Source organism: Perognathus longimembris, chromosome 3, assembly GCF_023159225.1.
Source record: "Perognathus longimembris pacificus isolate PPM17 chromosome 3, ASM2315922v1, whole genome shotgun sequence".
Taxonomy (NCBI): Eukaryota; Metazoa; Chordata; class Mammalia; order Rodentia; family Heteromyidae; genus Perognathus; species Perognathus longimembris.
The window spans coordinates 91,928,753-91,956,607 of record NC_063163.1 but is presented as its reverse complement, the minus strand read 5'-3'; the positions used below and the strand labels follow the sequence as shown (position 1 = coordinate 91,956,607).

Below are 27,855 nucleotides of genomic sequence, written 5' to 3'. Positions count from 1 at the left end.
CATCTTGCGAGTAGGTCTTACGGTCCGTGCGGGGGAGTTTTCTTGTCTTCACACTGTACTGGTCTTCGACCACGAGGCGGACTGGCTGCCCTGAGTGTCGCAATCATGCCTGCTGGACCCGTGCAGGCGGTGCCTCCGCCGCCGCCGGTGGCTGCGGAACCCAAACAGGTACTGCGCTATCCCCTCTCCTCAACCGCCCGCCCGGCCGCCGAGCCTCGGCCTAGTCCCCTCTGCTCCAGCGCGGGCGCTCCGCGCTCTTGCCGGAAGCAGCGACTGCTCTGGAGGCTAGGGTTACAAGTCCCAGGAGGCAGTGCGCTTCCCCCTCTGCGCTGACTTCGGGACCGGAACCAGCGTTCTAGGACGGCGGTTCTCACAGGAGTCCGCGGGTCGGCCGCATAGGCATCACCTAGCAGCTTCTTAGAATAGAATCTTTCGGGCCGGGAATGTGGCTTAGTGGTAGAGTGCTTCCCTAGCATGCCTGAAGCCCCAGGTTCAATTCCTCAGTACCATGTAAACAGGGAAAGCCGGAAGTGGCGCTGTGGCTCAAGTGGTAGAGTGCCAGCCTTGAGCAAAAGAAAAGAAATTCAAGCCCCAGGACTGGCAAAAAAGAAAAAGAAAAAAAAAAGTAATAGACTCTCCTTTCCAGACTTTCTAAGTCAGGAGTATGGATTTTAACAAAAATCCCATGGTGATTAATAAAGTATGAGAAGCATCGATTCAGCCATTCAGTCAGTTGGGCCCATTCAGCTACTGCCCACTAATCTCTTAATTTCTTAACCTGCAGAATATGCTTGGGGTTGCTAATCTCACCATATCTACCTAGTGTTTACCCTAAGCCAGACATTGTACAAGGATTCAACGTTTAATCAGGATGAATGATGCACAAGTATTGTCTTAGGAAAGCACCTAGGGGTGCTACAAAAGATATTCAGCAATCTTTACTGTTCAGATCAGGGTAAATGATACAGTGCCAGCTATCTTTAAAAGGCTCCTAGTCAGTGGGACTTGGTGGTGCTTGCCTGTAATCCCACCTATTTGGTACCCTGGCAGGAGGATCAAGAAGGGAGACTACCTCAACAAAATACAAACTAAAGAGTTGGTAGCATGGATCAAGTGTTAGAGCCTTGCCTGCTGTTAGGGCCATTCAGGGTTCTGTTCCCAGTACCTTAAAAAAAAAAAAAAGTTGGGCCTTGGTTACCCATACCTGTAATCCTAGGACTCAGGAGGCTGAGACCTGGAAGTTCATAGTTCAAGGCCAGCCCAGGCAGAAATGCCTGTGAAACTCCATCTCCACTTAACCAGCAAATGCTGAACCAGTGCCAACCTTGAGCAACTAAGCCTGAGAGCCTGCTTGAGAGCCCTGAGGTCAACATTCAATCACCCTGTTATACAGTATAGTGTGCTATGAACTAGTAGAAGTGGTAGGTATAATTGAGTTTGTAATGTAATCACTTGGGAGAGAGGGATGAATAGAGGAAGCCCACAGAAGTGAGAATTAAATTGGCTTTTTGGAATGATGACTGAGGATACACCAGAAGCATAATTGGGAAAGGGAAATACCATTCTTTTTTTTTTTTACTGTATTTAGTACATATATATATTTTATTAGCTTACATTAGTTATATGGTCATTGTGTTGTGTGTGTATGCAAGTACATGCATATGCAAGTACATGCATATGCCTGTGCGTGTTATATATATACTGATCACTGCTTTGAGTTCAGATTCTAGCAGGCAATATAACAAATGAGTGAGATCTATGCCGTTTCTACAATTCAGTGCCTATGTTTCTAGTACTTTCTAGGCACTGGGGAAAATTTTTAAAAATGATACCAGATAGTAAGTACAAAAATAAAGTGCTGTGTCTCTCATTTGTAACCCTAGCTATTCAGAAGGCAGAGATCAAGAGGATTATGGTTTGAAGTCAGCCCGGACAAAAGTTCTCAAGACTCCCATTTCAACCAAAAAAAAAAAGCTGTATGAGGTGGTGTACACCTATCACTCATTCCAGCTACATTGGAAGTATAAATATGAAGATCACAATCTGAGCTGGCTTCATACTGATTTTCAAATCATAGTAACCAGGGTTACAGGCATGAACCACCAGCACCTAGCTCTTTCCTTCCCTCTCTCCCTTTCCTCTTTCCCTCCCTCCCTCCCTCCCTTCCTTGTTTCCTTCCCTACCTCCCTTCATTTTTTTGATGGATCAAAACCGGGGCTTTATGCATGCTAAGCACACACTGTATTACTGACTATACTCCAGTCTTCCTGTTTCTTTATTTAATAAACAAACATTAAAAATTCCATGCAAGGAAGTGGTGCTGTGGCTCAAGTGATAGAGCACCAGCCTTGAGCTGAAGAGCTGTGGGACAGCGCCCAGGCCCTGAGTTCAAGCCCCATGACTGACCGACAAGAAAAAAAATTCTATGCAAGCCAGACACTTCTGACTGATGCCTAACTACTCTGGAGTTTGTTTGAAGCCAGCCAGGGCAGACACATCTCTGAGACTCCTATCATTGGTTAACCAGCAAAATGCTTTCTAGAGGCATGGTTCAAGTTATAGAGTGCCAGCTATGAACTGAAAACAGAGTGCAAGGCCCTAAGTTCCAGCCCTAGTACTCAAACCAGGAAAAAAAAAATTCTATACCAAGCATAGTGCTGGTGCAGGATTAAAAACATGGCCATTTGGATTCTGCTGTGTAGGTTGTTAGAATGCATTTAGTACTCCTGGATCTAACCATACTTGTACACATACAGATTATTGGCCTAAGCATTGAGTGGTTGGGTGCCTGGGTATATGCCTGAGGCACTGGCTGTGATACCAAGCACTTCAATAAATAAATAAATAGATGAGTGTAGGTACCTGTCTCCAGTGAGCCAGTCTCTCAGTCTAGCTGGGGAAGAGGGGATGCAGAAAACTATTGTTTCTCAAGATATCAGGAATGGGCTATGCATGTGTCATTCAAACTTTTTCTCAAGCAGAAGGTAATAACAGATCCAGAGCAAACCCTTGGTTCTCAGTAGTATCCTGGAGGAGGATGGGTGATATCCTGCCCCAAACTAGGAATTTCAAAACCCTTTTCTATTTTCACAGCCAAATGAAGAAGAAGCATCTTCAAAGGAGGATTCCACTCCTTCCAAGCCAGTGGTGGGGATTATTTACCCTCCCCCAGAAGTCAGAAATATCGTCGACAAGACTGCCAGCTTTGTGGCCAGGTAACGTAGTTAATGTTGCCTACATGGTGAATGAGAGTGGATTATATAGATTGTGGTGCTGCGGAATCTAACCCAGGGCTTCATGCATGCTAGGCAAGCACTCTACCACTGAGCTACATTCTCTTTCTCTCTCTCTCTGTCTCTCTCTGCCAGTCCTGGGCCTTGGACTCAGGGCCTGAGCACTGTTCTGGCTTCTTTTTGCTCAAGGCTAGCACTCTGCCACTTGAGACACAGCGCCACTTCTGGCCGTTTTCTATATATGTGGTGCTGGGGAATTGAACCCAGGGCTTCATGTATGTGAGGCAAGCACTCTTGCCAGTAGGCCATATTCCCAGCCCTTCACAGCCTCTCTTCTCTGGTGGTGGTTCTTTTTTTTTTTTCCTGGTCTTGGGGCTCTGGGACTGGGTACTTGCCCTGGGCTTCTTTTGCTCTACCACTTGAGCCACAGCACCACTTCCTGCCAAAAAAAATCAGTATAATCTCACTGCCAGAATAACTTCTACCAACAGCTTCACTTTTTCCAGTTTCCTTTTGGCCCTTGGAATGCTTTTTTAGATCTTTGGAATGTAGCAGAGTTAGTGTCATATCTTGATTTCCTTTCCAACCTGAGTTAAAAGCATTTTCCCAAATTGCTCTGTGATCTTCCTTGTACCATATGTCTTCTATAGATCAGTGCACCCTGTCGAGAAGTTAGGCCCTCCTTGACTCAGCTGGCTCCTCTGAGTTTGCCTTTGAGATTGTGCCTAGTGTTTCCACTTGGCCAGTAGGGCCAGAAACTTAGCATTTTCTTTTTTTTTTTCTTTAAAAAGTTTTTCTTTTTTTTTTTTTTCAAATTTTTATTATCAAACTGATGTACAGAGAGGTTACAGTTTCATACGTTAGGCATTGGATACATTTCTTGTACTGTTTGTTACCTAGTCCCTCATACCCCCCTCCCTCTTCCCCCTTTCCCTTTCCCCCCCTGAGGTGTTCAGTTCACTTACACCAAACAGTTTTGCAAGTATTGCTTTTGTAGTTGTTTGTCTTTTTTTTCTTACCCTGTGTCTCTCAATTTTGGTATTCCCTTTCAATTTCCTAGTTCCAATACCAGTATACACGGTTTCCAATATACTCAAGATTACAGAGATAGTCTTAGCATTTTCTTTCCCCTTTGGATTGTTTCCTTAGGAAAAAACCTATGTGTGACACATTAATTGCTGAGATAGCATCTTTTAAAAGATTTTTTGAGTGTTTCGCCAAGTAACTACCATAATTTTGTGCCATCATCCACTATCGCAGACATAAAACTGTATGTAAGTTCTCTTCTGAGGAATATACATGGTCAACTGGGTGCCAGTGGCTCATGCCTTAATACTAGCTACTCAGGTGGTTGAGATCTGAGGATCAAATAACCACCAAAAAGCTGTTGGAAGTGGAGCTGTGACACCAGCCTTGAGTGAAAAAGCTTTGGGACAGTGGCCAAGCCCCCAGTGCTGGCACCAAAAAACAAAAATAAAAAAGCAACAAACTACATACACATACATAGTCAGGCATGGTAGCATGCTCCTGTAATCCCAGTGCTTGGGAGGGTGAGGGAGAAGGCTGGAAAATTCAGCCTTGTCTACGTAATGACATTGCTCCTCAAGAAAACAAAAGTAAACATGGGCTGGGCATGTAGTTCAGTAGGGCAGCACTTGCCAGCATGTGAAAGGCCTTAGCTTCAATTCCTATGACTGCAAGAAAAAGTTCACACAGTCATACATACAGTTGGATATTTTTTTTGTGTGTGTGTGTGTGTGCCAGTCCTGAGGCTTGAACTCTGGGCCTAGATGCTGTCCCTGAGGTTTTATGCTCAAGTCTAGCACTTTACATTTGAGCCACAGCTCCACTTCAGGCTTTTTGGTGGTTAACTGGAGATAAGAGTCTTTGTGACTTTATTGTGTAGACAGGCTTCAAACCATGATCCTCAGATCTCAGACTTCTATGTAACTAGGATACCAGGCATGTACCACCAGATCTTTTTAGCCATGGAGTATTTTTGTAGATATTTCTAAGATACATGCACTTACCTTTGTTTATGTTGCTCTGGGAGAAAGCCAGAATGCAGACTCGCATGGTTGTCCAAAAGGAGCTTTTCATTCTAGATTGGGTCTTCCTTTACATTATCCCATCAAGAAGCTAAACTGGTCTAAGGGTGATAAGTGGTAGAGTGCCTTGAGTTTCCCCAGTACTAGGTGTAACAAAAATAAAAAATAAAACCACTAAGTTGGAATCTACCCTTAAAAAGTCTCGCCAGCTGGGCTGAGTCGGAATCACATTCTTTTTCTACTAAAATGTATTCCTTATGTTAGAGGATCTATTGCTAAAATTAACACTAAGCTAACTTAAAGCAATAGAATAGTTTGGAATGAACACGCCCGCATTCTCATCATCGTGTTTCAGATTATTCCCAGATGTGTTGGGTTTATGGCATAAGAGGCAGTAATGCAGGAGACAAGCAGGGCTCTGGGTCTGTCCTGGGCATTTGCTAGGCCTAGTGACCTACTTCAACAGGATTGAAGCATGCATTCACCCTCTTGCTACTTGTGTGTGGTTTGTGTTATATAGGAAGGTAGAAATGCTTCCTTAAAGCGTGAGGTTCCAGCTGGATTGGTGCAGTCAGATTGAGAAATCATGGTGTTAGTCAAGCTACAAGGAGTAACCAGAGCTTGCTGAGGGACTAACTTGGGTATTGACCATCAGCATTACCCAGGTTGTTGTGGCAGCTACTTTGGGATGGAGTTGCCAGCCTCTTGTCTTTTGTTTTTTTAACTGGCAGGGCTAGGGGTGCAAAAGTCTGAGGAGAGTAGAGTGACCTGGCTGGCACAAGCTCTTATAACCATATCGTGGTGTGTTTGAGGCACCTATTTGAATGTAGGGCTGTTACCAGAAGAGTACTGAAAGCTCTCCAGGCATCTTGAACATTTGTGGAACTGCCCTTTCTCACCTTCCTAGGCCACAATTTGGTTCCAATAGACTTGAATGTTGCCTTCAATAATTTGATCTCCATGATGCTTGAAGGTACAGAGGGAAGAGCAGGTTAGCCACACTTTACACATGGACAGAGTGAGCAGGGAGTGAGTGCTTTGGGTTAGAGAGGGCCAGAAGTCAACATGAAACTTAAATGTTTATAGTTTGAGTCTTAAGGTTTATTTGCTTTCTGCCTGACACAGCACAGGTGTCAAATGTAAGTATGGCACTTTGAATTAGTACCATTGGGAAACCAGGCTGGGTTCCCTAAACATCCTGACTAGGACATGTCTTCATTATCCTGACATTTTCTTTTTTTTTTTTCTTGCAAAAAAATTTATACCATAAAAGTCCCCCTACAAGTGCCCAATAGGAGCTAGGTAGAATATATTTGTAAAAATAACTGTATATGAAATAAAATACTTATATAAAACCAAAGGGAATTAATAATTCCAAAATTCTACATTAAAAATTCTACAAATTTTTACAGCACATTAAATTATTAAAATAGAGAATGTAGATAACAAAATTCTTAAATATTTGTATATCTGTTGACATTTATCAAGTTCTAAGTCTGTACCACACATTAAAGAAAAAGAAGAGTAGAAGGAGTAAGTGGAGGAGGAGGAGGAGGAGAAGATGATTCAATATCTCAGTCCTGAAACAGAAAGTTGCCAGTATGGGATCAACGTTGGTAGAGAGTCCTAGCCTATCATGGGCCCGGCCATGGGTTCATTCCACCAGCACAAGACCCAAAACAAACAAATGAATGTCTTTTCTCATATTAGGAAATTATATCTAAAATACACTGGGGACTGGGAATGTGTAGTAGAGTGCTTTCCTAGATGCATGAAGCCATGGGCTTCATTCCTCAGTACCACAAACACAGAAAAAAATGGAAGAGGTGTTGTGGCTCAGGTAGTAGGCCTTGAGCAAAAGAAGCTCAGAGCCCGTGCTCAGGCCGTGAGTTCAAGCCCCAAGTCTGGCAAAAAATAAAATACACCATAGAATTGCAGATGTGAGCCATTGTCATCTGGTTATAATACAATTTTAAGAGCTAATTTATTGTCTATTCACATAATTTTAAGCTCTATGGAAAATGCAGGGGAAAGGTACCGGGAGAAGCAAACAATCAGAACAAGAAATTGATTTATCAAAATGCAAGCACAGGGCTGGGAATATGGCCTAGTGGCAAGAGTGCTTGCCTTGTATACATGATTCGATTTCTCAGCACCACATATATAGAAAACGGCCAGAAGTGGCGCTGTGGCTCATGTGGCAGAGTGGAAGCCAGGGACAGTGCTCCCCGCCCTGAGTTTAAGACCCAGGACTGGCAAAACAAAAGAAACAAAATGCAAGCACAGCAGCTACTCCCATGTTCGACCTTCCTTCCGTCCTTCCTTCCTTCCTTCCACCAGAACTCGAACTTGGTACCTACCGTTTTTGCTGATTGGCTTAAGCACTCTACCAACTAAGCCATCTCTCCCAACTCCCATGTTCTCCCCCACCCTATATCTCCTCCCTAACACAAGCAACAATTGCATTTATTTTTGTTTTACTTCAACTATAAGCTTTGAGCCTAGCAGCCAGTACCTCCAGTGAAATCCTGCTGTTTTGAAGCCCTATAGCTGGATCACCCTGCTGGGCTGGGAAATTGTTACAGGGTTTCTGCCTACACTGGGGAGGGAGGGTGAGGGGTGTATGAGGCTCCTGAATAATTGAAAGTCTTGCTTTACTAAAGTAGTCACTCCTTTAGGAATATGAATTCAGTCCTCCCTCTCTTTCTCCTTTCCCTCCTTCCTCCCTCCTTTCTCTGTCCATTATAGTTGAAAGTCTCAGACTCCTAGAGAAAGCAGGTCTCTTGTGCCTTAGGGAAGCAAACTGCCCTTTCCTTCTCTGCATTGAGTTAAAAGAGAACAACAAAAAAAAAGTGAGGCTAGGCACCTGTAGTCCTAGCTATTCAGGAGGCTGAGATATGAGAATCACTGTTCAAAGCCAGCCTGGACAGGAAAGTCTATGAGACTCTTATCTCCAATTAACCACCAGAATACCAGAAGTGGGGATGTGGCTCTAGTGATAGAGCACTAGCCTTGAGCTGAAGAGCCCAGGGACGGTGCCCAGGCCCAGACTTTAAGCCCCACAACCAACAAAAATAAATGAATGAATGAAAGTGAGGACTGGGAATGTTGCTTATTGGTGGAGTGGTTGCCTAGTATGACTGAAGTCCTGGGTTATGTTAGGGCTGACCTGAAAACTGGAGTAACTAAATATAAGTTTTAGTGTTAAAATTATAACAGCTTCTAAGCCTTGGTGATGACTCCATGATAGAGGCCTGCACTCCCACCCATGAGACTAGTTTCTTGTAGTTTGACATTTAAAAATATAGGGAGCACTTGTTCCCCTCTGTACCTGGGTAGCACCGTGGTAAAGGACAGTAAAAAATGATCATAGTCGTAGACTCTAGAAATAACCACAATAGTAGTAGAAATGCCATGGTAATTGTTGGGTTGGTTTGCTTATGATTGAGTACTGAATTGTTTTAGCCCGCTCAAGGTTGCTTAGTGGTAATGGGAAATCATGGTTGCAACTGTTAAAATAAAGTTGGTACTAGGTCAGCCTGACTGCAATATTCTGCTTCTGCAAATGGCTTGCTTAACCCATTTGTGACTTGCTCTACCCCCTATACTAACCCCCTGCCTGGACAGATCAGGAGACTTGTCCCCAGGTAGAGAGAGCAGGGGGCGATCCCCATGCCCTGCCAGTTTTCCCATAGTCCTGTCATCTGAATGCAGTACTCGGCCCTGCATGTCTAAGGATCTGAGTCCTTGTAGTGTTTCCTCTGTGGGCCTCTCAGTAGTAAATAGAGCAATTTGAGGCAATACTTGGGTAACGTTTTAAATCACATCATCTAAATTTTTGCAGTCTTCATTGCCCAGAGAACTCATTGCCCTCCCCATTTAGTTAAGAAAACTAGTCTCAAACAAACTTTAAGCTGAACTTTTTTTCTTGGTTGTGGGGCTTGAACTCAGGCTGGGTGCTATTCCTGAACTCCTTTGCTCAAAGCTAGTGCTCTACTACTTTGGGCCATAGCACCACTTCTGGTTTTGGAGTGGTTAATTGGAGAAAAGAGTCTTACAGAGACTTCTCTGCCTGGGCTGGCTTCAAACCACAGTCCTCAGATCTCAGCTACCTAAGTAGCTAGGATTATAGGCATGAGCCACCAGCACTCTGCTTGAGCTAAACTGTTTTACTTTGCTATCTTCACTTTGCTATCTTTGACTGCCTTTTTTTTTCCACTCTGGTGCTAGAGCTTGAACTCAGGACCTTATGCTTGCTCAACTTGCTTGCTTGCTTGACTGGCACTCTACTACTTGAGTCATGCTTCTAGCCCGACATTTCTTTTTTAAAATAATGTTGTTGTTGTTTTTTAAGTAATAAGAAAGTTTTGTTTTTGTTTGTGGTATTGAGGATCCAACTCCGAGCCTGATTGTGTTGTCAGTGTTTTACCATTGTGTTGCATCCCCTGGCCCTAATGTTAAGTTTTATTAAAAGAAAGTAGTCGGCTAGATGCTGGTGGCTCAGGCCTATAACCCTAGCTACTCTGGAGGTTGAGATCTGAGGATCATGGTTCACCAGCCTGGGCAGGAAAGTCCATGAGACTCCAGTTAACCTCTAGAAAACCGGAAGTAGCATTGCAGCTCAAAGTGGTAGAGTGCTAGTCTTGAGCAAAAGAGCTTAGGGACAGTAGCCAGGCCATGAGTTCAAGCACCATGACCAACCAAAAAAAGAAGAAGAAAGTAGTAGCCCAGCTGGTTGTGAAGATGGCAGAAGTAGTCAAAGAGCTGGAGGACTTCCAGGGAGGTCCTAGAGCAATGATAATCTGAAACAGGTAATATAGGGAAGATGGGAAATTGTGTGTTCTTGTTTTTGTTCGAGACCAGGACTTACACTTGGCCTGAGACATGCCTGCAGCCTGAAAGTTATATTAACTCTTCTGTTTTTCTCTCCAGAAATGGGCCCGAATTTGAAGCTAGAATAAGACAGAATGAGATCAACAACCCTAAGTTCAACTTCCTGAACCCCAATGACCCTTACCATGCCTACTATCGCCATAAGGTCAGCGAGTTCAAGGAGGGGAAGGCTCAGGAACCCTCAGCGGCCATCCCCAAGGTCATGCAGCAGCAGCAGCAAACTACCCAACAGCAGCTGCCCCAGAAGGTTTGGAGCCTCACCCCTCTTCCTGGGCCAAGGAGGAAGCAAGGAGAGGGAGGGGGGATAAAATTAACTTTGCCATTCGCAAGCACCATTAGAAGTGAAACCCTTATCCCAGCCTACAGGGGCAGATACTAAGGCTTAGGTGGCAAGGTTTTGGTAATGGTTGACGCCTGCCAGGCCCTGCTCATTAAGCTCTGTGCTTGGTGCTTGAGGAACCAGTCTCTTTGAGTCGTCTTGGGGTCTGCATGAGTAGGCTAGCAGAATGACTATTTTCCACATGATGGCTCTGAGGCCTGTACAAGTGTGGCTTACCCAAGGCCTTGGCCATAGCCTGGGGGCAATGCTTTGGTATATGAAGGATTTCCTACCTGGCTGAGCTGTAGGAGGTGATGTGGCTTGTCTTGGCTGCCCTGATACCATTTCTGTGCTGAGTTCAGAAGTGCTAAGGCCAGCAGTAGGCACTGTTAAAGATATGAATGAAGACTATATAGCCAGGCCTACTTCCTTCACTTTGCTTCAATCCCATACTTTTTGGGGGAAGGTAGCCCCTTGTTTTGTAGTAGAAAGTAAAGGATGGAGTTAGGTTAGACTTTGCATTGCAGTTTGCTACTCACAGGGCCTGAGACTGCCTCGGTTCCCTCATCTGTAGAGAGGGTTTGCAGGACCCATTCTGTCTATATCTTGGTTTGTGTGAAAGTCATGGAAGCACTTTGTACAGTGGAACTCTGAATGCTTGGGGTCCTTCCTGTATTTCCAGCCCCTTCAGGTGAGATTTGATACACTGAATTCCCATCAGGTCTCTTGGTACCTAATTTGGGACCATGATTTTGGAGCAGGAGAGGATATATGGGTGTGGGTCTCACTCAAAGCTACTTGGGGAGTTGAAGCTATAATAAGCTGTTAGGAATTAGGATTCTTTTAGCAAGTACTAGTGATATGTTCACAATGAGTAGAACATAGAGGTCTACAGCCATCCTGCTTGGGAGGGAGTACTCTTGTCTCACACTCTGTCTGTGTCCTAGGTCCAAGCCCAGGTGATCCAAGAGACAATTGTGCCCAAAGAGCCCCCTCCTGAGTTTGAGTTCATCGCTGACCCTCCTTCCATCTCAGCCTTTGATCTTGATGTTGTGAAGTTGACGGCTCAGTTTGTGGCCAGGAATGGGCGCCAGTTTCTGACCCAACTGATGCAGAAGGAGCAGCGCAACTACCAGTTTGACTTTCTCCGCCCACAGCACAGTCTCTTCAACTACTTCACGAAGCTGGTGGAACAGTATACGAAGGTGTCTGGGCTGAGTAGGGGGCTGGGGCCTGGGCTCAAGGAAGGCAGCATCTCTCCCCTTACTTTCTGTGAGGCCTTGACTTCCTCTGCCCATTTCCCTGGAATCCCAATTGATTTATAGTCAGTATTTTTTAAATGCAACAGACCTCTTGTTCCTAAAGAGAAGTGAAAAATACATGCTCCTTCCCATTGAGCAGAAGAGCAAAAGCTCGCTTGATCTTGGTTTTTTAGTACAAACATAGATTGAAAGCAGGGCCTCACAATTTTTTCGACCTCTTAGGTTTTAAGCAGGAGGTGTCAAAAAAGTTACCGCAAGGTTAACTGGCTTGTGGCAATCAAAATATGTTAAAAAAAAAAAAAAAAAGGAGTGCTGCTGTGTGACAAGGCCTGGTGGTACTGGCGCCTTTTAAGTGTGTGTACATTCCACTTGTCTACTTTAGGACCTGAGGAGCAGCAAGCTCTTAACAGTTGGCCCCATTAACCCTCAAGAACCTGTAAGGTAATTCAGCTACATAAAGTCAGTGGGGCTGGGATTATAGCTTAGTGATAGAGCACTTGCTTAGTATACATAGAATAGAGTCTTGGGTCATAGCCTCAAAATCTCAAAAAAATAAAAGAGAAGGAAGGAATGAAAGAGAGTTGTCTGGTGCCAGTGACTTGTGCCTGTTTGTATCCTTGCTACTCAGGAAGTAGAGATCTGTGGATTATGATTCAGAGAACCCTGGGCAGACACCACCCTGGACAGAAATTCAAGAAAATTTTGTTTTATTTTGTTTTTTGTAGGTCATGGGCTTGAACTCAGGGCCTGGGTACTGTCCCTGAGCTCTTTTGCTCAAGGCTACCACTTGGAGCCACAGCTCTGCTTCTGGTTTTCTGGTGATTAATTGGAGAGAAGAGTCTTAACAGACTTTCCTGCCTGGGCTGGCTTCAAACCACAATCCTCAGATCTCAGCCTCCTGAGTTCTAGGATTATAGATGTGAACCTCTGGCACCCAGTTGTGTATGTCTGTTCTTGATATGTAGAAACAAAATGTTAAATGTGTAAAAGGATTCATAAAGACTTTCTCTCACTTCTTTTACTGTAATGTATCATTAGAAAGAATTGTAAAAATGCATGTATTTAGAAAAGGATGAAATCCAGATGCTGTAATACAGCTAGAATAGCAATCACTGAGGGCCCAAGGCCAGAAAGTCACTGTAAAGTAGTACACAGTAACAGTTTTAAGTGAACACTGGACTAATTGCTCCTGAGGAGTGTCTATATGGTTGATGATAACGAGGTCTCTCTGTCCTGTTATTTCGCTGTTTCCTTCTGAACTTGGATATTGGCGTCAACTATGTTCAAAGACAGATGACTGAGCAAGCAGATAGATTCTAGGGATGGCAGGCACAGGGAAAAGTGGGATGGCATTGAGCTGCTTTGCCAGTGGCAGTAGATACTGTCATATCAGTTGAGATGGCTAGCTGGTTAGAACAAAGACACTGTTCCCTCTCAGTAAGCAAACATTGTTAAATGTTATTCAGGGTGCTAGAGATGTATTGGAAAGAACCCAGAGAAAGCACTATCTTTAGAGTTTCTCCTGTAGTGAGGAGGAAACTCAATGTCAGTGTATGTTGGGTGGTGTTAAGCACTATGGAGAAAAAGCAAGTTAGGAATTCAGGGAGGTGGATTATGTAGGCTGCAGTCTGGAATAGGAAATGAAGGGGGGCGGCCTGAGTAGCATTTTCAAAATCTTAGGAGTCCAGTGTCACAAAAGCAGCTGTCACATGCTGATGATGTTTTGGGCAGTTTGCCAGTGTTTTATGTTTTTCTTTTTTCTTTTTTTTTTTTTTTTTTTGGCAGTCCTGGGTCTTGAACTCAGGGCCTGAGTACTGTTCCTGGCTTCTTTTCGCTCAAGGCTAGCACTGCCAGCTTGAGCCACAGCGCCACTTCTGGCCTCCTCTATACATGTGGTGCTGAGGAATCAAACCTAGGGCTTCATGTATATGAGCTAAGCACTTGCCACTAGGTCATATTCCCAGCCCCTATGTTTTTCTTGATTATCCTAGAAACAACCTTAAGTTGATGGTGTCACTTATAAATGCTAGTGTCACCACTTGTAGAAGAAAACCAAGTTCTAGTTGTTAAGTAACTTGCCCCAAATCCTGATTACAGCTAAGAGAGCATTGATCAGGGCTCAAAATCCCACACTCCCAGCTCTCTGCCTGTGACAGGCCCAGAGCAAGGCTGCCTTTTTGTCACATGATGTAGTAGATACACTGATGGTTGCTTTAATTCTTTTTCAGATCTTGATTCCACCCAAAGGCTTGTTTGGAAAGCTCAAGAAAGAGGCTGAAAATCCCCGAGAAGTTTTGGATCAGGTAATTAATTAGCTTCTCACAGTGCAGGTTGTCAGTACAACCTGGGATTTACTAGCCACTGGGATCTGGTTTGTTTGGAAACAGTCTGGGAGGCAGTACAGGTTGATCCTTCCTAATCTGAAATCCAAATTGCTCTGAAATGTTGTATATGTATCTTTTTTCCCCCAGTCCTGGGGCTTGAACTCAGGGCCTGGGCACTGTCCCTGAGCTTTTTTGGCTCAAGGCTAGCACTCTACCATTTGAGTCACAGTGCCACTTCTGGCTTTTTCTCTGTGTGCTAGGTAAGCACTCTACCTCTGAAATGTTTTGAGTGAGGCCTGCAAAATTCTGCACCTGACTTCACGTACTGATAGTCAAAATGCAGATGCACTAAAATTGTTGTGTAAAGTTAAGTTCAGTTTTTCTATGTGTGCGTGTAATATGTGTAATATATAATACATATAACATGCACATACACATATATATATAAAATGTACATACATTAGAAGAAGACATGGATCCTATCCCCGTTGCATTTTGGAATGCAAACATTCCAAAATCTCAAACACTTTGGGTCCAGAAGCATATCCAATAAGAAATCTCAGCTTCTACCTTGCTATGTTCTGATCCAGAAAAGCTTTGCGGCTATGAAAGTCAAAGATAGCTAGGTACTAGGGCTGGGAATGTGGCTTAGCAGTAGAGTGCTTGCCTAGCATGTGTGGAGCCCTGGGTTCAATTCCTCAGCAGAAAAAGCCGGAAGTGGCACTGTTGCTCAAGTGGTAGAGTGTTACCTTGAGCAAAAAGAAGCCAGGGACAGTACTTAAGCCATAGGACTGGCAAAAAAGAAAAAGAAAAGAGAAGTCTAGGTACCATGGAACACTACTCTGCTTTCCTCTCAACTTTAGTGGGTTTTTTATACTCTAGCCAGGAAACCACCTCCCAAGCAGGTGCCCCAGTGATTGATCCTTTTGAAGCTTTTCAGAAAGGACCAGTCATACTGGTGCTGGCCAGATGAAGGCTTCTGTTTCTTGGGCCACGAGATTGCTGGTTCTCAGGCCAGGCTTTCTGGTAGACTTCCTGGAGTAAGGTTTGTTGCTGTGAACACAGAACCCCTTACTAGCTCCTGCAGAACAGTGAAAGTTTCCCTTGTGGGCAGAGCAGTGTTCTGGTCTGAAGGCAGTGCTGGCTATGGTGGTGGTGACAACCAATTGGGAGCAGACTGATTAAACTGTGCCATGCTCTTTCCCATCCCGTCAGGTGTGTTACCGAGTGGAGTGGGCCAAGTTTCAGGAGCGTGAGAGGAAGAAGGAAGAGGAGGAGAAGGAGAAGGAGCGGGTGGCCTATGCTCAGATTGACTGGCATGATTTTGTGGTGGTAGAGACAGTGGACTTCCAGCCCAATGAACAAGGTGGGTCTGAGCGGTGAATGCTGCCTGAGCCATCCCTGGGACCTCAAGTAGAGGCTTACAGTCCCAGTGAGCATCGGAATCTCAGCAGTCTTTGCCAGTGTTTCTTTCATTTCTACCACTTTGTTGGAATTAATATAATTCCACAACCACTTATTATGCCAAACCCCACTTGGGCTCTGCAGTTAGTGAAATTAGATAGCACTAGCCTTAGGGAGCTCATGAACAGGCAAATTAGATGAGCCTTTACTAGGAATACCTTTGACTCTGACTCACTCCTGTCAGGGAACTTCCCACCCCCAACCACCCCGGAGGAGCTGGGGGCCCGCATCCTCATTCAGGAACGCTATGAGAAGTTTGGAGAGAGTGAGGAAGTGGAGATGGAGGTTGAGTCTGATGAGGAAGATGAGAAACAGGAGAAGACCGAGGAACCTCCTTCGCAACTGGATCAGGACACTCAAGTACAGGACATGGATGAGGTAAGCTCCTCTGTGGCCCTGGGAGGCTGGCCTTTCCCTTGAAATCTGGTAGGGCAGGCAATATCTCCACTGAGTCTGAAACCTAGTTCCTTTAAAAGTAGTGTGGGCCCTTGACTAGTCCAGAGTGGCTGTCAGCTGCCCCGGCAATGCAGACCTAGACATCTGTAGTTCCAGCAACAAAGATTCATTCAGAGGCAGGGATCTGAAAACTGCTGGCCCTGTTGTGGCCTGCCTCCCCTTTAGCACAGAGGCTCTGCCCCCACTGCCCCCCAACAGCCCTCAGGGAACTTTCTATCACCCTAATGCTTTGAGGCCCAGTGGATCAGCAGTTCCCAGAGCTTTTCTAAATGTAGCCCATACTTTGCGATATCCCTACCCCTTCCTGCCTGACCCTCTACGTAGGCACAGTCTTCAGAGCCAGGCTGCTCCCTCCGCCTTGGAAAGAATTTGTGTGCAGCTTGAGAAGAAAGGGCTCCTGTGTCTGTGGGAATTGACTTTTTCTCTCCCTCCCAGCATTGCTCTGGGAGCAGCTACCATTGAGTGCTGGCTCGCCCTCTGTTCCCCTCCCTGTGTGTGCCATGCTCTTGGCCCCTTGAGACTGCCTGGTGCCAGCTGCTGGAAATGCCTGTGAGGAGGGTTAGCAACATGGCTCCTAGTGCTCCCATTCATGCTATGAGGAAGCTGCTTGGCCTACTGCCGGCTGGCCTCGGCTGCCCTGGGAGGCTGGTAGAGGCCAATGCTTTTTGCCACCCTGAGAGCTGCCAGGGCTTGTCTCCTTTCTGAGTCCTACCATCACTCTGCTTGTCAGGGTTCAGATGATGAGGAAGAAGGGCAAAAGGTGCCTCCACCCCCAGAGACGCCAATGCCTCCACCTCTGCCCCCGACTCCAGACCAAGTCATTGTACGGAAGGACTACGATCCGAAAGGTAAGGTCCTGCATGCTCTCTGCATTCCTCAGACCAGGTCATTTCTAGAAGAGCTTAAGGCACTTGTAAAACCCTTTATAACCCACTTCCGGCTTATGATGGGCAACAGGACATAATCATCTCTAGCCCTGGTACCAGGTAAAAGGATGACACTTGAGTGGATGTATATTCCATGAATGGTTCATAAGTGATACATCATTTCATCAGCCTCAGCTGCCACACTGTATTTTTACTTAGACACCTCTATTTCTTTTTAGCTTCCAAGCCTCTTCCTCCAGCCCCTGCGCCAGATGAGTATCTTGTGTCCCCCATCACTGGAGAGAAGATCCCTGCCAGCAAGATGCAGGAACACATGCGCATTGGGCTTCTTGACCCTCGCTGGTTGGAGCAGCGGGATCGCTCCATCCGCGAGAAACAGAGTGATGATGAGGTGTACGCACCAGGTGAGTGAAGGGTCCTGGAGAGCCCATAGCACTTTTGAAATGCAGTCAGTTTGTTTTATGTAAATCCAGAAGGCAACTGTGAAAGCTATATTTGGGCCCAGAGGTTGTAGTACTAGAGTTTTATCTCAGGGCTTAGCATTTGTTAGGCAAGCACTCTACCATTTGACCCACACCATCAGCCCTCAGTTAAAGCTTTTGAAGAAAAGTGTAGCCTATGAATTTGCAAAAGAACTTCTCATTTTCCAGGACTCTCCAGGGGAATCCTGCAGCAGGGGTGAGGAACCTTTTTATGCCAAGGGCCATTTGGATATCTATAGCGTCATTTGTGACTATACTAAATAATACAGGCAGATAGTCTCTGACAGCCAGTGAAAAACACACATCTAGCCTGTAATGTACCAAATGATTTTGGAGGCCTTTCATGGGCCATGGGCCAGGTATTCCCACACTTACTGTAAAGGGGGCACTGATGTGGATGATGTTCCCTCTGGAAAGATCTAGAAATACTTGGAGGGATGTTCATTCTGTGCCTTTTGGACAGATGGCTGGAGCACTCTGGCTCTGAAGGAGATGCAGTTGTCCTTTGTTACCATAAGGAATGCAGCAGGATAGAGCAGAAGCTACGGGGGCAGAGGACTACACTTTCTGTTCTGACTCTACTTACCCCACTCAGTTATCCCTGTCCTCCCAGTTGCCTCTCTGGCCCACTCTACTTTTAAAGTTTAGAGGAGTGGACAAGCTCAGCACCAAACGGACAGGCCTCCTGCAACCCCCACTCAGGGACAAGAGTACAGTGTTGGCCTCGTGCCATGGATCTGCCCTCCACTTGGCACTCTCCAAACACTGCTGCCTTGTGGCAAGACCCCAGGTTTAGCTTCTCTTCTGTTCTGTGATTGCATATAGGTCTGGATATTGAGAGTAGCTTAAAGCAGTTGGCTGAGCGGCGTACTGACATCTTTGGTGTGGAGGAAACGGCCATTGGTAAGAAGATTGGTGAGGAGGAGATCCAGAAGCCAGAGGAAAAGGTACAGTTGGTGTGAATTCTTCCATGCTGTTTCCACCCTTAGGCTCCGCTCCAGTAGTACTGACAGATTGTGGTTCTGCTGTTCCTTGCAGGTGACCTGGGATGGTCACTCAGGCAGCATGGCCCGGACCCAGCAGGCTGCCCAGGCCAACATCACCTTGCAGGAGCAGATTGAGGCCATCCACAAAGCTAAGGGCTTGGTGCCAGAAGATGACACCAAAGAGAAGATTGGCCCCAGCAAGCCAAATGAAATCCCACAGCAGCCACCACCTCCATCTTCAGCCACCAACATCCCCAGTTCAGCACCACCTATCACCTCGGTGCCCCGGCCACCTGCAGTAAGCCAGCAGCCACCCTGTGACTCATTCTTTTTAGGTCTTGGTTGTTGGGGTTGGATACTATTGTCTGAGAATGGCAACTGCTTTAGAATGGGGCTGAATCAAGTTGGAAGAGAAAGGGCCTCTAAATGGAAGTGGAAACCTCTAGCCTGGTCTTTTACTAGAGTAGGATTGAGCATAGAGGGAAACAAAGTGGTAAATGTGGGAGGCAGGTCTGAGGCATAGAAGAACTTTACAGGTCTTTGAGGACTTTTGGCCTCTCGCCAGGAGGCTAAGTTGAGGTTGGTCTCTTTAGAGACTCCATCTGCCATGAACAGCTGTCCCAAGTAGAGAGAATGTCCTCCTAGGCCTCTCAGCCACAAGTTGGTATCACTCCTGATTGAGGCTACAATCTCTCTGCACCAGGGGCATGAGCCCAAGCATCCAGCCCCCATCCTTGGGCCAGTTGCCATCTGTGTATGCCCTCAGAACCAAGCTTTGGCTTTCTGTGAGCTGTGGGTCTCCCCCTCACCCAACAGATGCCGCCTCCTGTCCGTACTACGGTTGTGTCTGCAGTACCTGTCATGCCCCGGCCACCGATGGCGTCTGTGGTCCGACTGCCCCCAGGCTCAGTGATTGCCCCCATGCCACCCATCATCCATGCGCCCAGGATCAACGTGGTGCCCATGCCTCCCTCAGCACCTCCTATCATGGCACCCCGCCCACCTCCCATGATTGTACCAACAGGTCAGTGTCTATGGTGAAACTTTCAGGCCATTGAGGTCAGGAGCCACAGGCTAAGACACTGATATAGAGTAGTGGCTGATATTAGTGGCAGCTACTTCAGCTGAGTTTCCAGCCTAGAGGGAGGCCCTGGCTTTGCACATAAAAGAGCCCCAAGCTGGAGCTGGGAGCCATAGCCCCTAGGAGACCTAGGAAGTTGAAGTGACATATGTTGTAGCTGCTGCCTGCACTCAGGTCAGGCCTGACACAAACTCAAATCTTGAAGGCCTAACAGATGTTTGTCAGCTGGCACAAAGGTCTATCGGTCCTGCTCTTCCTCCAGTCCTCTGCTGCCCAATTTGGGCAGTCTCCCAGGGCTCCCTGCCAAAGAAGCTGCTGGCTGCCAGACTCAAGGGGGTGTGACATAACATACCTCTTAGGAGCAAAGCCTTTGCCATCTCCCCTCTCTGTCTCACCAGCCCTCCTGAATTCAAAGTCTGCTGCTTATTTTTGTAGCCTTTGTTCCTGCCCCACCTGTGGCTCCTGTCCCAGCTCCAGCCCCCATGCCCCCTGTCCATCCCCCACCTCCCATGGAAGATGAGCCTGCCTCCAAGAAACTGAAGACAGAGGATAGCCTCATGCCAGAAGAGGAGTTCCTACGCAGGAACAAGGTCTGTGACCTAGAGTGCTGCCCACTACACTCTAGAGTGTGTGGACTGAGTGTTCATGACCCTGCTCTGCTCCCATGGTATGAACTTGAGGGGGCTTTTGAGCATGAGTTAGGTATGAGATCAGCAGCTGGAGGGCACAGGTGGTCTTTGTCCCCTGGTGTGGACTGGCTTCATAGGCAACATGATCTGGAGGTGACAGAAGCCCCAGATACCTGGAGAAAATCCTTGGCCTGTCCTTGCATCCAGGCCTCCCATCACTCCAGCCCCAGGAGGAATTCCTGCTGGGTGCTGGAATAAGGGGAAGCAGGGGCCATGGCACCACTGGTCTCTAAGGAAGCTATTAGGCTCCTGAGAGGAGGCAGAATCAACTCCCACCCACCTGGTGCATTGACAGAATGTTTTGTTTTCTTAACAAGACTAGTGCCTATTTCTCAACCACTTATTTGGATGTCAGGTGGATGAGCATTTGCCATACTTAACCTACTGTGCTCAACTTGGTTCCACATAGGTGTTGGTAGTGAAGCTTAGAGCGTCGGCCAGTGGGGAAGCTGGGTTGGGAACCCAGGTCCACTTCCTGGGACATGGTGTTTCCTCCTGGTACTTCTTGGTCACCCACCTGCTTCCTCTTAGTTCCCTACTCACCATGGTTCAAGGCGTGGGGTGACATAGAGAAATGGAATTTTTGTTTCTGTTCTAAGTGATGTCAGTGCTGACGTAGACCAAGTCTAGGAGCCCAGGCAGGCTGAGCCCTGTCTGGATGGGCCTTGGGAGAGCAGAACAGAGTTCCTAGTTGGCTCGGGGCTCCCCAGCCATAACCGCCACCTCTCGTTTTGCAGGGTCCTGTGTCCATCAAAGTGCAAGTGCCCAACATGCAAGATAAGACCGAATGGAAGCTGAATGGGCAAGTGCTGGTCTTCACCCTCCCACTTACGGACCAGGTATGGGCTGTGGTCACCAACTGGTGTCGAGCATGGAGCCATAGGGTTGGGACAGCTTCCAGCAGGCCTTAGCAAGGGAGCCAATGACTTCTCCTTTGTCCATCCCTCAGGTCTCTGTCATCAAGGTGAAGATTCATGAAGCCACAGGCATGCCTGCAGGAAAACAAAAGCTACAATATGAAGTGAGTTAGAGAATCCCAGTCCTGCCCTTTGAGTTCTAATCCTCTGCAGTCGCAGAAGCTATATCTGCTGAGGGAATGCTCAGTGGGGTAGAGAGTCTTGGGTGTGGCCACCTGAGTCCACCCAGTAACCTGCCTAGGGTGCTAGAGTTGATGACCTGACACTGTGGGACTGTGGGTAGTCTTGTTTGCAGTCCGGAAAACTTTTGCCTCTGTCTGTGACCTGGGTTGGAGACCTAGGGCAAGACTTGGGAGTGCCTGGAGGTTCCGGAGTCATTATGGCACTGGCCGAGCCCTTGTGACCTCTAGTAGCCTGGCTCTTTGTAGATATGGAGTGAGTCCAGCCCAGCCTGAGTGCTGCCAGGTGGTGGAAGAGCGCTGCCTTCTCTTTGGACTCAAACATGTCTGCACTCAGCCTCGTCTCATCTATGAATGAGACAGCTGAGATGATAAAGTCTTATGATTTATGTGCCAGTCCCCTGGGGCTAGTCCAGGTCACCATCTTGAGGAGTTGAACTTTTTGCTGAGTGTTGACAAAGGCAGAGCTTTTAGTCGGAGGGTGGGAAGAGCAGGCATTCTAGGAAGAACCTGAGCTCTCACCCACCATCCTCAACCTTGCCTCAAGCTGCTGTTTCTCTAAGCCCAGAATGGGGATGGCCAAGGGTTGTAAGGCTGCAGCACTGTGCTTAAGGCAGGTGCCCTGCACTAAGGCACCCTGTCTGTATTCCAGGGCATCTTCATCAAGGATTCCAACTCACTGGCTTACTACAACATGGCCAACGGAGCCATCATCCATCTGGCCCTCAAGGAGAGAGGCGGCAGGAAGAAGTAGAGCTGCTGTTGGGTCCCTTTTCTGCCTAAATATTTTTTCCCCTTGGGTCCTTCATTTCTTTGGGTACTTAATTAGGAATGGAGCCCAAGGGTATCCTGAGGAAGTTTCTAGTGCTCAGTGGCACTAGTGGCACTTGGCTGAAAAAATGTGACTACTGTGGTCATTAATCATTTTGTGTCTCCATGGTTCGAATAAACCTCTTGTACCCTTGTGAAAGCCATGTAAAACAACCTGTCCTTTGTCCGCCTGTGCCCTGTATAGACACTCAACAGTGCCATGAGCATATGCTCAGTCCTGGGGTTTGCATCTATATTCATGCTGCCATCACACCTTATTGATAAGTCTTTTTTTTTTAAAGCATTATATTTGTATTCTCTTAAAACATTGGAATACTCCAGAGCCTAGTCTTACATGTAAATGACTAACACAGGGCACCTTCCACAGGCCATATCCCACACAAGGGTGAAGATGTGGTTCCTGGGGCAGGGGCAGCAGACACACAGCAGGCCTGGAATCACCACCACTGGTTGGGCTCAGTGGTGCTGGATAAGTAGGATACAATGAGCTTTATTTTTTTTGGGGGGGGGGGGCACACTTAGAGTTTGATTTCATGGCCTCATGTTTACTTGGCTTGCTTGCCCACTTGGCTAACCTTATACCACTTGAGCCACATCTCCAGACCAGCTTTCAGCTAATTATTTTGGAGATAAGACTTAAGACTTTTCTGCCCTGAATGGCTTTGAACCACAGTCATCAGGCTCAGCCTCCTGAGTAGTTAGGATTATAAGTGTAAACTCCCAGCACCCAGCTTAGGTGAGGGTTCTTTAAAATGTAGTTAGTAGAGCTGGGTGCCAGTAGCTCATACCCGTGATCCTAGCTACTCAGGAGGCTGAGATCTGAGGGTTGTGGCTCAAAGCCAGTCCAGACAGGCAAGTCTTTGAGACTCTTACCTCCAGTTAACCACTAGAAAACCAGAGGTGGTGCCGTGGCTCAAAGTGGTCGCCTGCTAGCCTTGAGCAAAAGAAGAGCTGAGGGACAGTGTTGAGGCCTTGAGTTCAAGCCCCACAACCGACAGAAAAAAGACAAAATGTAGTTAGTAACCATTGCCAAGGCCAAGTAAAATGTAGTATTCTGTTTTCAAGAGCTTCATTAAATCTATGTAGTTCATTATTTTAAAACACCTTTCAGTTTTAACTCATATAATCATGTGAGTATTCCTATTTCACACTTTAGTAAACTGAGGTACAGAGAGGGCAAGTCACAGAGAGGGCAGTACAAAGATGGAAGGGTCATGTGCAAAACACTTGTGGATGCTGAATGAGATCTGATGCAAGCCATTTCTGGAATCACAATGTATGGCAGGATCACAGGAAGGACGGTGCTGCTGAGTGCCTGGAGAGAAGAAGGGGAGAGCTTGATGACAAACCTGAAGTAGAGCAAAGCGTCAGTGGCTCAGTCCTGTAATCCCAGCTACTCAGGAGGTTGAGATCTGAGGATCACAGTTTGAAGCCAGCCCAGGCAGGAAAGTCTGAGATTCTTCAGCCAATCACCAAAAGTTTGGAAATAGAGCTGTGGCTTTGCCTTGAGCACAAAAGCTTAGGGACAGCACCCAGGCCCTGAATTCAAGTCCCAGGAATGGCACCCCCAACCCAACAAAACCCTGAAGGATACTTCATTTTGAAGGTTGTATGTGTTTGAAGCCCCAGAGTTCTCTGTGCCTTTTAAACTGTCATCAGATCCTCTCCAAGACTTGGGCAAGGAGAGGAGTGACGCTTGCCAAGGTCACAGCGCCAGTATTCCAGTCATACCCTCCTCAGCCAAGCTTGGAACTTCCAGCCTGTTAGGACTTTTGCCTCCAGCCTGGTTTCTGGAAGTTGGCTTCATGGTTTGGGTGCCTACTGCTGAAGGCCTCAGGCAGTACCAGAAAGCCCCTATCTCATTCCAGGAGGGAAGGTCAGGAGGCCTGGAGGAGTCCCACACCCACACTCCTTTCTGAGAATGGGGTCAGGGCACACGCCTCTGCAGATTGGCAGACCCCACAGTGTCTTGGTGGTTGAGGCTGTGAAGGGAAGCCAGGAATGCTGAATGGAATGCGAGTGAATGGGCCCTTTGAGCCACCCTCTGGAGTGGACAGTTTCCCGGAGCTCCTGAATTACCATCTGTCTCAGCTCAGCTTCAGGAGCCCCATTGACCATGAAGCCTTGTTCGGATGTGGCTACAGACTCAGTTGCTTGGCACTGCTCTTCCTGATGAAATAGGGCCTACAGCCTAGATGTAGCACCTATTTGCTTACACAGCTTTTCGAGTGCAGTCTTTTGAGGATTATCCACCTGTTTTTGTTTTTTATTTAAATAAGTTGCAGTACTCAGGGTCATGGAGGTTATGAGGGCTTTGGAAAGCCAGTGCTGCTCATCCATTCTTGGTGATCACTGTGTATACACTGCTGTGGCCTATCCTGTGATGAAAGAAATGTGCCTGCTGAAACCACTGAGAAGACAGGGCAGGTCTTCACTCAAAGGTGCTGTCATTTGCTGAGTGCTGGTGGCTCACACCTATAAACCTAGCTACTCGGGAGGCTGAGATCTGAGGGGCACAGTTCAAAGCCAGCCTGGGCAGGAAAGTCCATGTGACTCAAATTAATCGCCAGAAAATGGGAAGCAGAGCTGTGGCTCAAAGTGGTAGAGCACTATTCCTTGAGTGAAAGAGCTCAGGGACAGCTCCCAGGCCCTGAGCTCGGGCCTCATGACCAACAGCAACAACAAAAAAGATGCTGTAATTTTAACAACTTGCATGCAGAGGGCCCCAAGAGCCCTAGATATTAAGGAAGTTTACTTTCACTTCTACCTGTAGCTTAAAATGAAAACTCTATCATTCAAAGCTGGCTACCATCAATCCTATTTCACTTTAAAATGAGCGGTATATAGCCAGGAGCTGGTGGTTCCCATCTGTATTCCTGGCTACTCAAGGCTGAGATCTGAGGATTATGGTTTAAAGCTAGCCCAGGCAGAAAAGTCCATGAGACTCTTAATTATTTAAAAAGAAGCCAGAAGTGGAGTTGTGACTCAAATGGTACCCTGAGTTCAAGCTCCAGGGCCAGCACCAAAAAGAAAAAAAGGTGAGGTCTGGGAATGTGGCTTAGTGCTAGAATACTTGCCAAGCATGCATGAAGTTCTGGGTTTGATTCCTCAGTCCCACATAAACAGGAAAGGCAGGAAGTGGTGCTGTGGCCCAAGTGGTAGAGTGCTAGCCTTGAGTCAGTCAAAAGAAGCCCAGGGACAGTGCTCAGGCTTTGAGTTCAAGCTCAGGACTGGCAAAAAAAAAAAAGAAAATACTAATGAGATGATCAGGTATGGGGGGTACGTACCTGTAATCCCAACACTGAAGGCAGAGGAAGAAGGATTGAGATTTCACATGTAGCCTGGGCTACGGGAGATCCTATCTCAAAAAAAAAAAAAAAAAAGATTTGAAGTTACCATTAACTCTACCTAATTAGGAATGTTTTTTAAAACTGTTCTGGGCTGGGAATGTGGCTTAGTGGTAGAGTGCTTGCCTAACAGGCATGAAGTCCTGGGTTCGATTCCTCAGCACCACATAAACAGAAAAAGCCGGAAATGGTGCTGTGGCTCAAGAGGTAAAGTGCTAGCCTTGAGCAAAAAGAACAGTGCTCAGACCTGAGTCCCAAGCCCCAGGGCTGGGGGCAGTGGGAGGGGGGGAAGAAGAACTCTGTATTGTATTTTCAGGAGAGTGGGTACATGACCAATTCTAGGTACCTCTGGGCCCTACAGCCCTAGAAGTAGCACAAGATAAACTGTTCTTCTATCACTACACACTGTAGAAGAGACTGCTACTGCGTTAAACAAGTTGCCCCAGGGTTTCTTATCCCTGAGTTAAGTGATTAGGTCAGAGCTGGGCTTGTGACCCTGTGCAAGAAGTTGAAATACTGGGGAATGTAAGGCTCCTCTCCCTGAAGCAACTGCTACCAAATGACTTGTGGGTATGTGAAGAAAGATGTGAGTTCCAGAACTGCTATATCATGAGAGTTCCATGAGTGTAGGCCAGGGGCATGTTCCAGGATCCAGGAAGAGGGGCTCCAGTGAGCGCCTTGGGATGAGACTAGGGTAGCACCAGGCTCCTGTAGCCCTAGTGAACATCCTTCACGGCCAGAAGAAGGTACCAGCAAGTACAACAAGATGTTTTGCAGCACTGCCTGAGGCCTCTTGTCCCTTGAACTGCAGTGAACCCTGCATGTGCGTGTGTGCGTGTGTGTGTGTGTATGAATGTACTCTGAACTCAGGGCTTGCTTAGCTTTTTTGTCCAAGGCTGGCACTTTACAGCTTGAGCCACACCTCTACTTCCAGCTTTGTGCTGGTTAATTGGAGATTAAGTGTCTCAGATTTGTCTGCTTAGGATGGTTTTGAACCTTGATCCTCAGAATGTAGTTTCCTAAGTAGGATCACAGGAATAAGCTACAGGTGCCCAGTTTGGGGTTTGTTGCTGTGTTGCCCAGGATTGCCTCAAACTTCTGGGCTCAAAGTGACCCATCCTGCTTCAACCTTCTGAGTAGCAAGGACCACAAGCTCGCTCCACAGCACCCTTCCTGGGGGCTCTCCTTTTTGATCATTGATATATCAAAATGATCACTCCTCTCCTTGCCTTCTCCAGTCTAAACACATCTAAGCCTGCGTCATCTACCCTCTGTCTTTCTTGTGTACTTTCCCCAGGTCCTCACAGAGGGGCTGCCTCATTTCTCTCCCCCCCCCCCCGCCCCCTGCCCGCATTCTCTCCACCTTACCATTCCTGCCTTCTACACTAGGCTACAAGTTCTGTTAAGCCAGGACTTGTTTTTTTATTTTTAATGTATTTTTTTCTTATTATTTTTGTGCTAGTCCTGGGGCTTGAACTTGGCATGGGTGCTGTCTCTGGGCTTTTGTGCTCAAGTCTAACACTCCACCACTTGAGCCACAGCTCCACTTTTGGCTTTTTTTTTTTTTTTTGGTGGTTAATGGGAAATGAATCTCAAGGACTTTCCTGTCCAGGTTGGCTTTGAATGGGGAGCCTCAAATCTCAGCCTCTTTAGTAGCTACCATTACAGGCATGACTGGTAGGACTTTTTTTTTCCTCTCTCCCCCTTCCCTTTCCCTTCTCTCAGTTTCTGTCCCAGCTCAATCCTGGACTAGACCCCTGGCTCACACCCAGTCCTTTTTTTTTTTTGACAGTCCTGGGGCTTGAACTCTGGGCCTGCGTGCTGTCCCTGAGACTCTGTGCTTAAGGTTAGCACTCAACCACGTGAGCCACAATACCACTTCCAGCCTTTTCTGAGTAGTTCATTGGAGATAACAGTTTTAGGGACTTTCCTGCCTGGGCTGGCTTCTTACTGTGATCTTCAGATCTCAGCCTCCTGAGTAGCAGATTACAGTAGCAGATAGCAGTAGTAGATTACAGGTGTGAGCCACTGGTGCCCGGCTTTCTCAGACCTTTCTTTCATCCCTCCAATACAGTTATGTCTAGCCCATTAGAAGTGTGTTAAAGAAAATAAAGGGGGGCTGGGAATACGGCCTAGTGGTAGAGTGCTTGCCTTGCATACACAAAGCCTTGGGTTTGATTCCTCACCACCACATATATAGAAAAAGCCAGAAGTAGCATTGTAGCTCAAGTGGTAGAGTGCTAAGCCTGGAGCAGAAAGAAGCCAGGGACAGTGCTCAGGCCCTGAGTTCAACCCCCAGGACTGGCAAAAAAAGAAAAAAAAGCACTTTGAAGTTGAAGTTTGAAAAGGTAAAGAAACTACAGGGACTGACTACTATGCCCTGCAAGCTTCAGAGATGGCTTTCTGACTCACCATGTAATTATTGGCATTTCTATTTTCTGAAGAAGGAAAATAAAA

The 27,855-nt window shown here is 46.7% G+C and overlaps 2 protein-coding genes across 2 annotated transcripts in view; both read left to right on the top strand.

The window, feature by feature from the left end:
* The first annotated feature begins 3 nt into the window (after nucleotides 1-3).
* Nucleotides 4-22,190, top strand: Sf3a1 (splicing factor 3a subunit 1). Its single transcript, XM_048343278.1, has 16 exons — nucleotides 4-168; nucleotides 3,094-3,215; nucleotides 10,214-10,421; nucleotides 11,441-11,698; nucleotides 13,984-14,058; nucleotides 15,295-15,445; nucleotides 15,728-15,921; nucleotides 16,730-16,847; nucleotides 17,105-17,290; nucleotides 18,194-18,315; nucleotides 18,407-18,652; nucleotides 19,171-19,378; nucleotides 19,871-20,025; nucleotides 20,862-20,963; nucleotides 21,074-21,145; nucleotides 21,873-22,190. Exons 1-16 carry the CDS (start codon nucleotides 106-108, stop codon nucleotides 21,972-21,974), a joined length of 2,382 nt encoding a protein of 793 aa, XP_048199235.1. The 5' UTR covers nucleotides 4-105; the 3' UTR covers nucleotides 21,975-22,190.
* Nucleotides 11,173-27,855, top strand: part of Tbc1d10a (TBC1 domain family member 10A) — a 51,712-nt gene continuing 35,029 nt past the window's right edge. The window contains exons 1-2 of the mRNA XM_048343281.1: nucleotides 11,173-11,184; nucleotides 15,628-15,630. The gene's annotated coding sequence lies outside the window, so the exon portion shown is untranslated. The remainder of the gene's footprint in view (nucleotides 11,185-15,627; nucleotides 15,631-27,855) is intronic.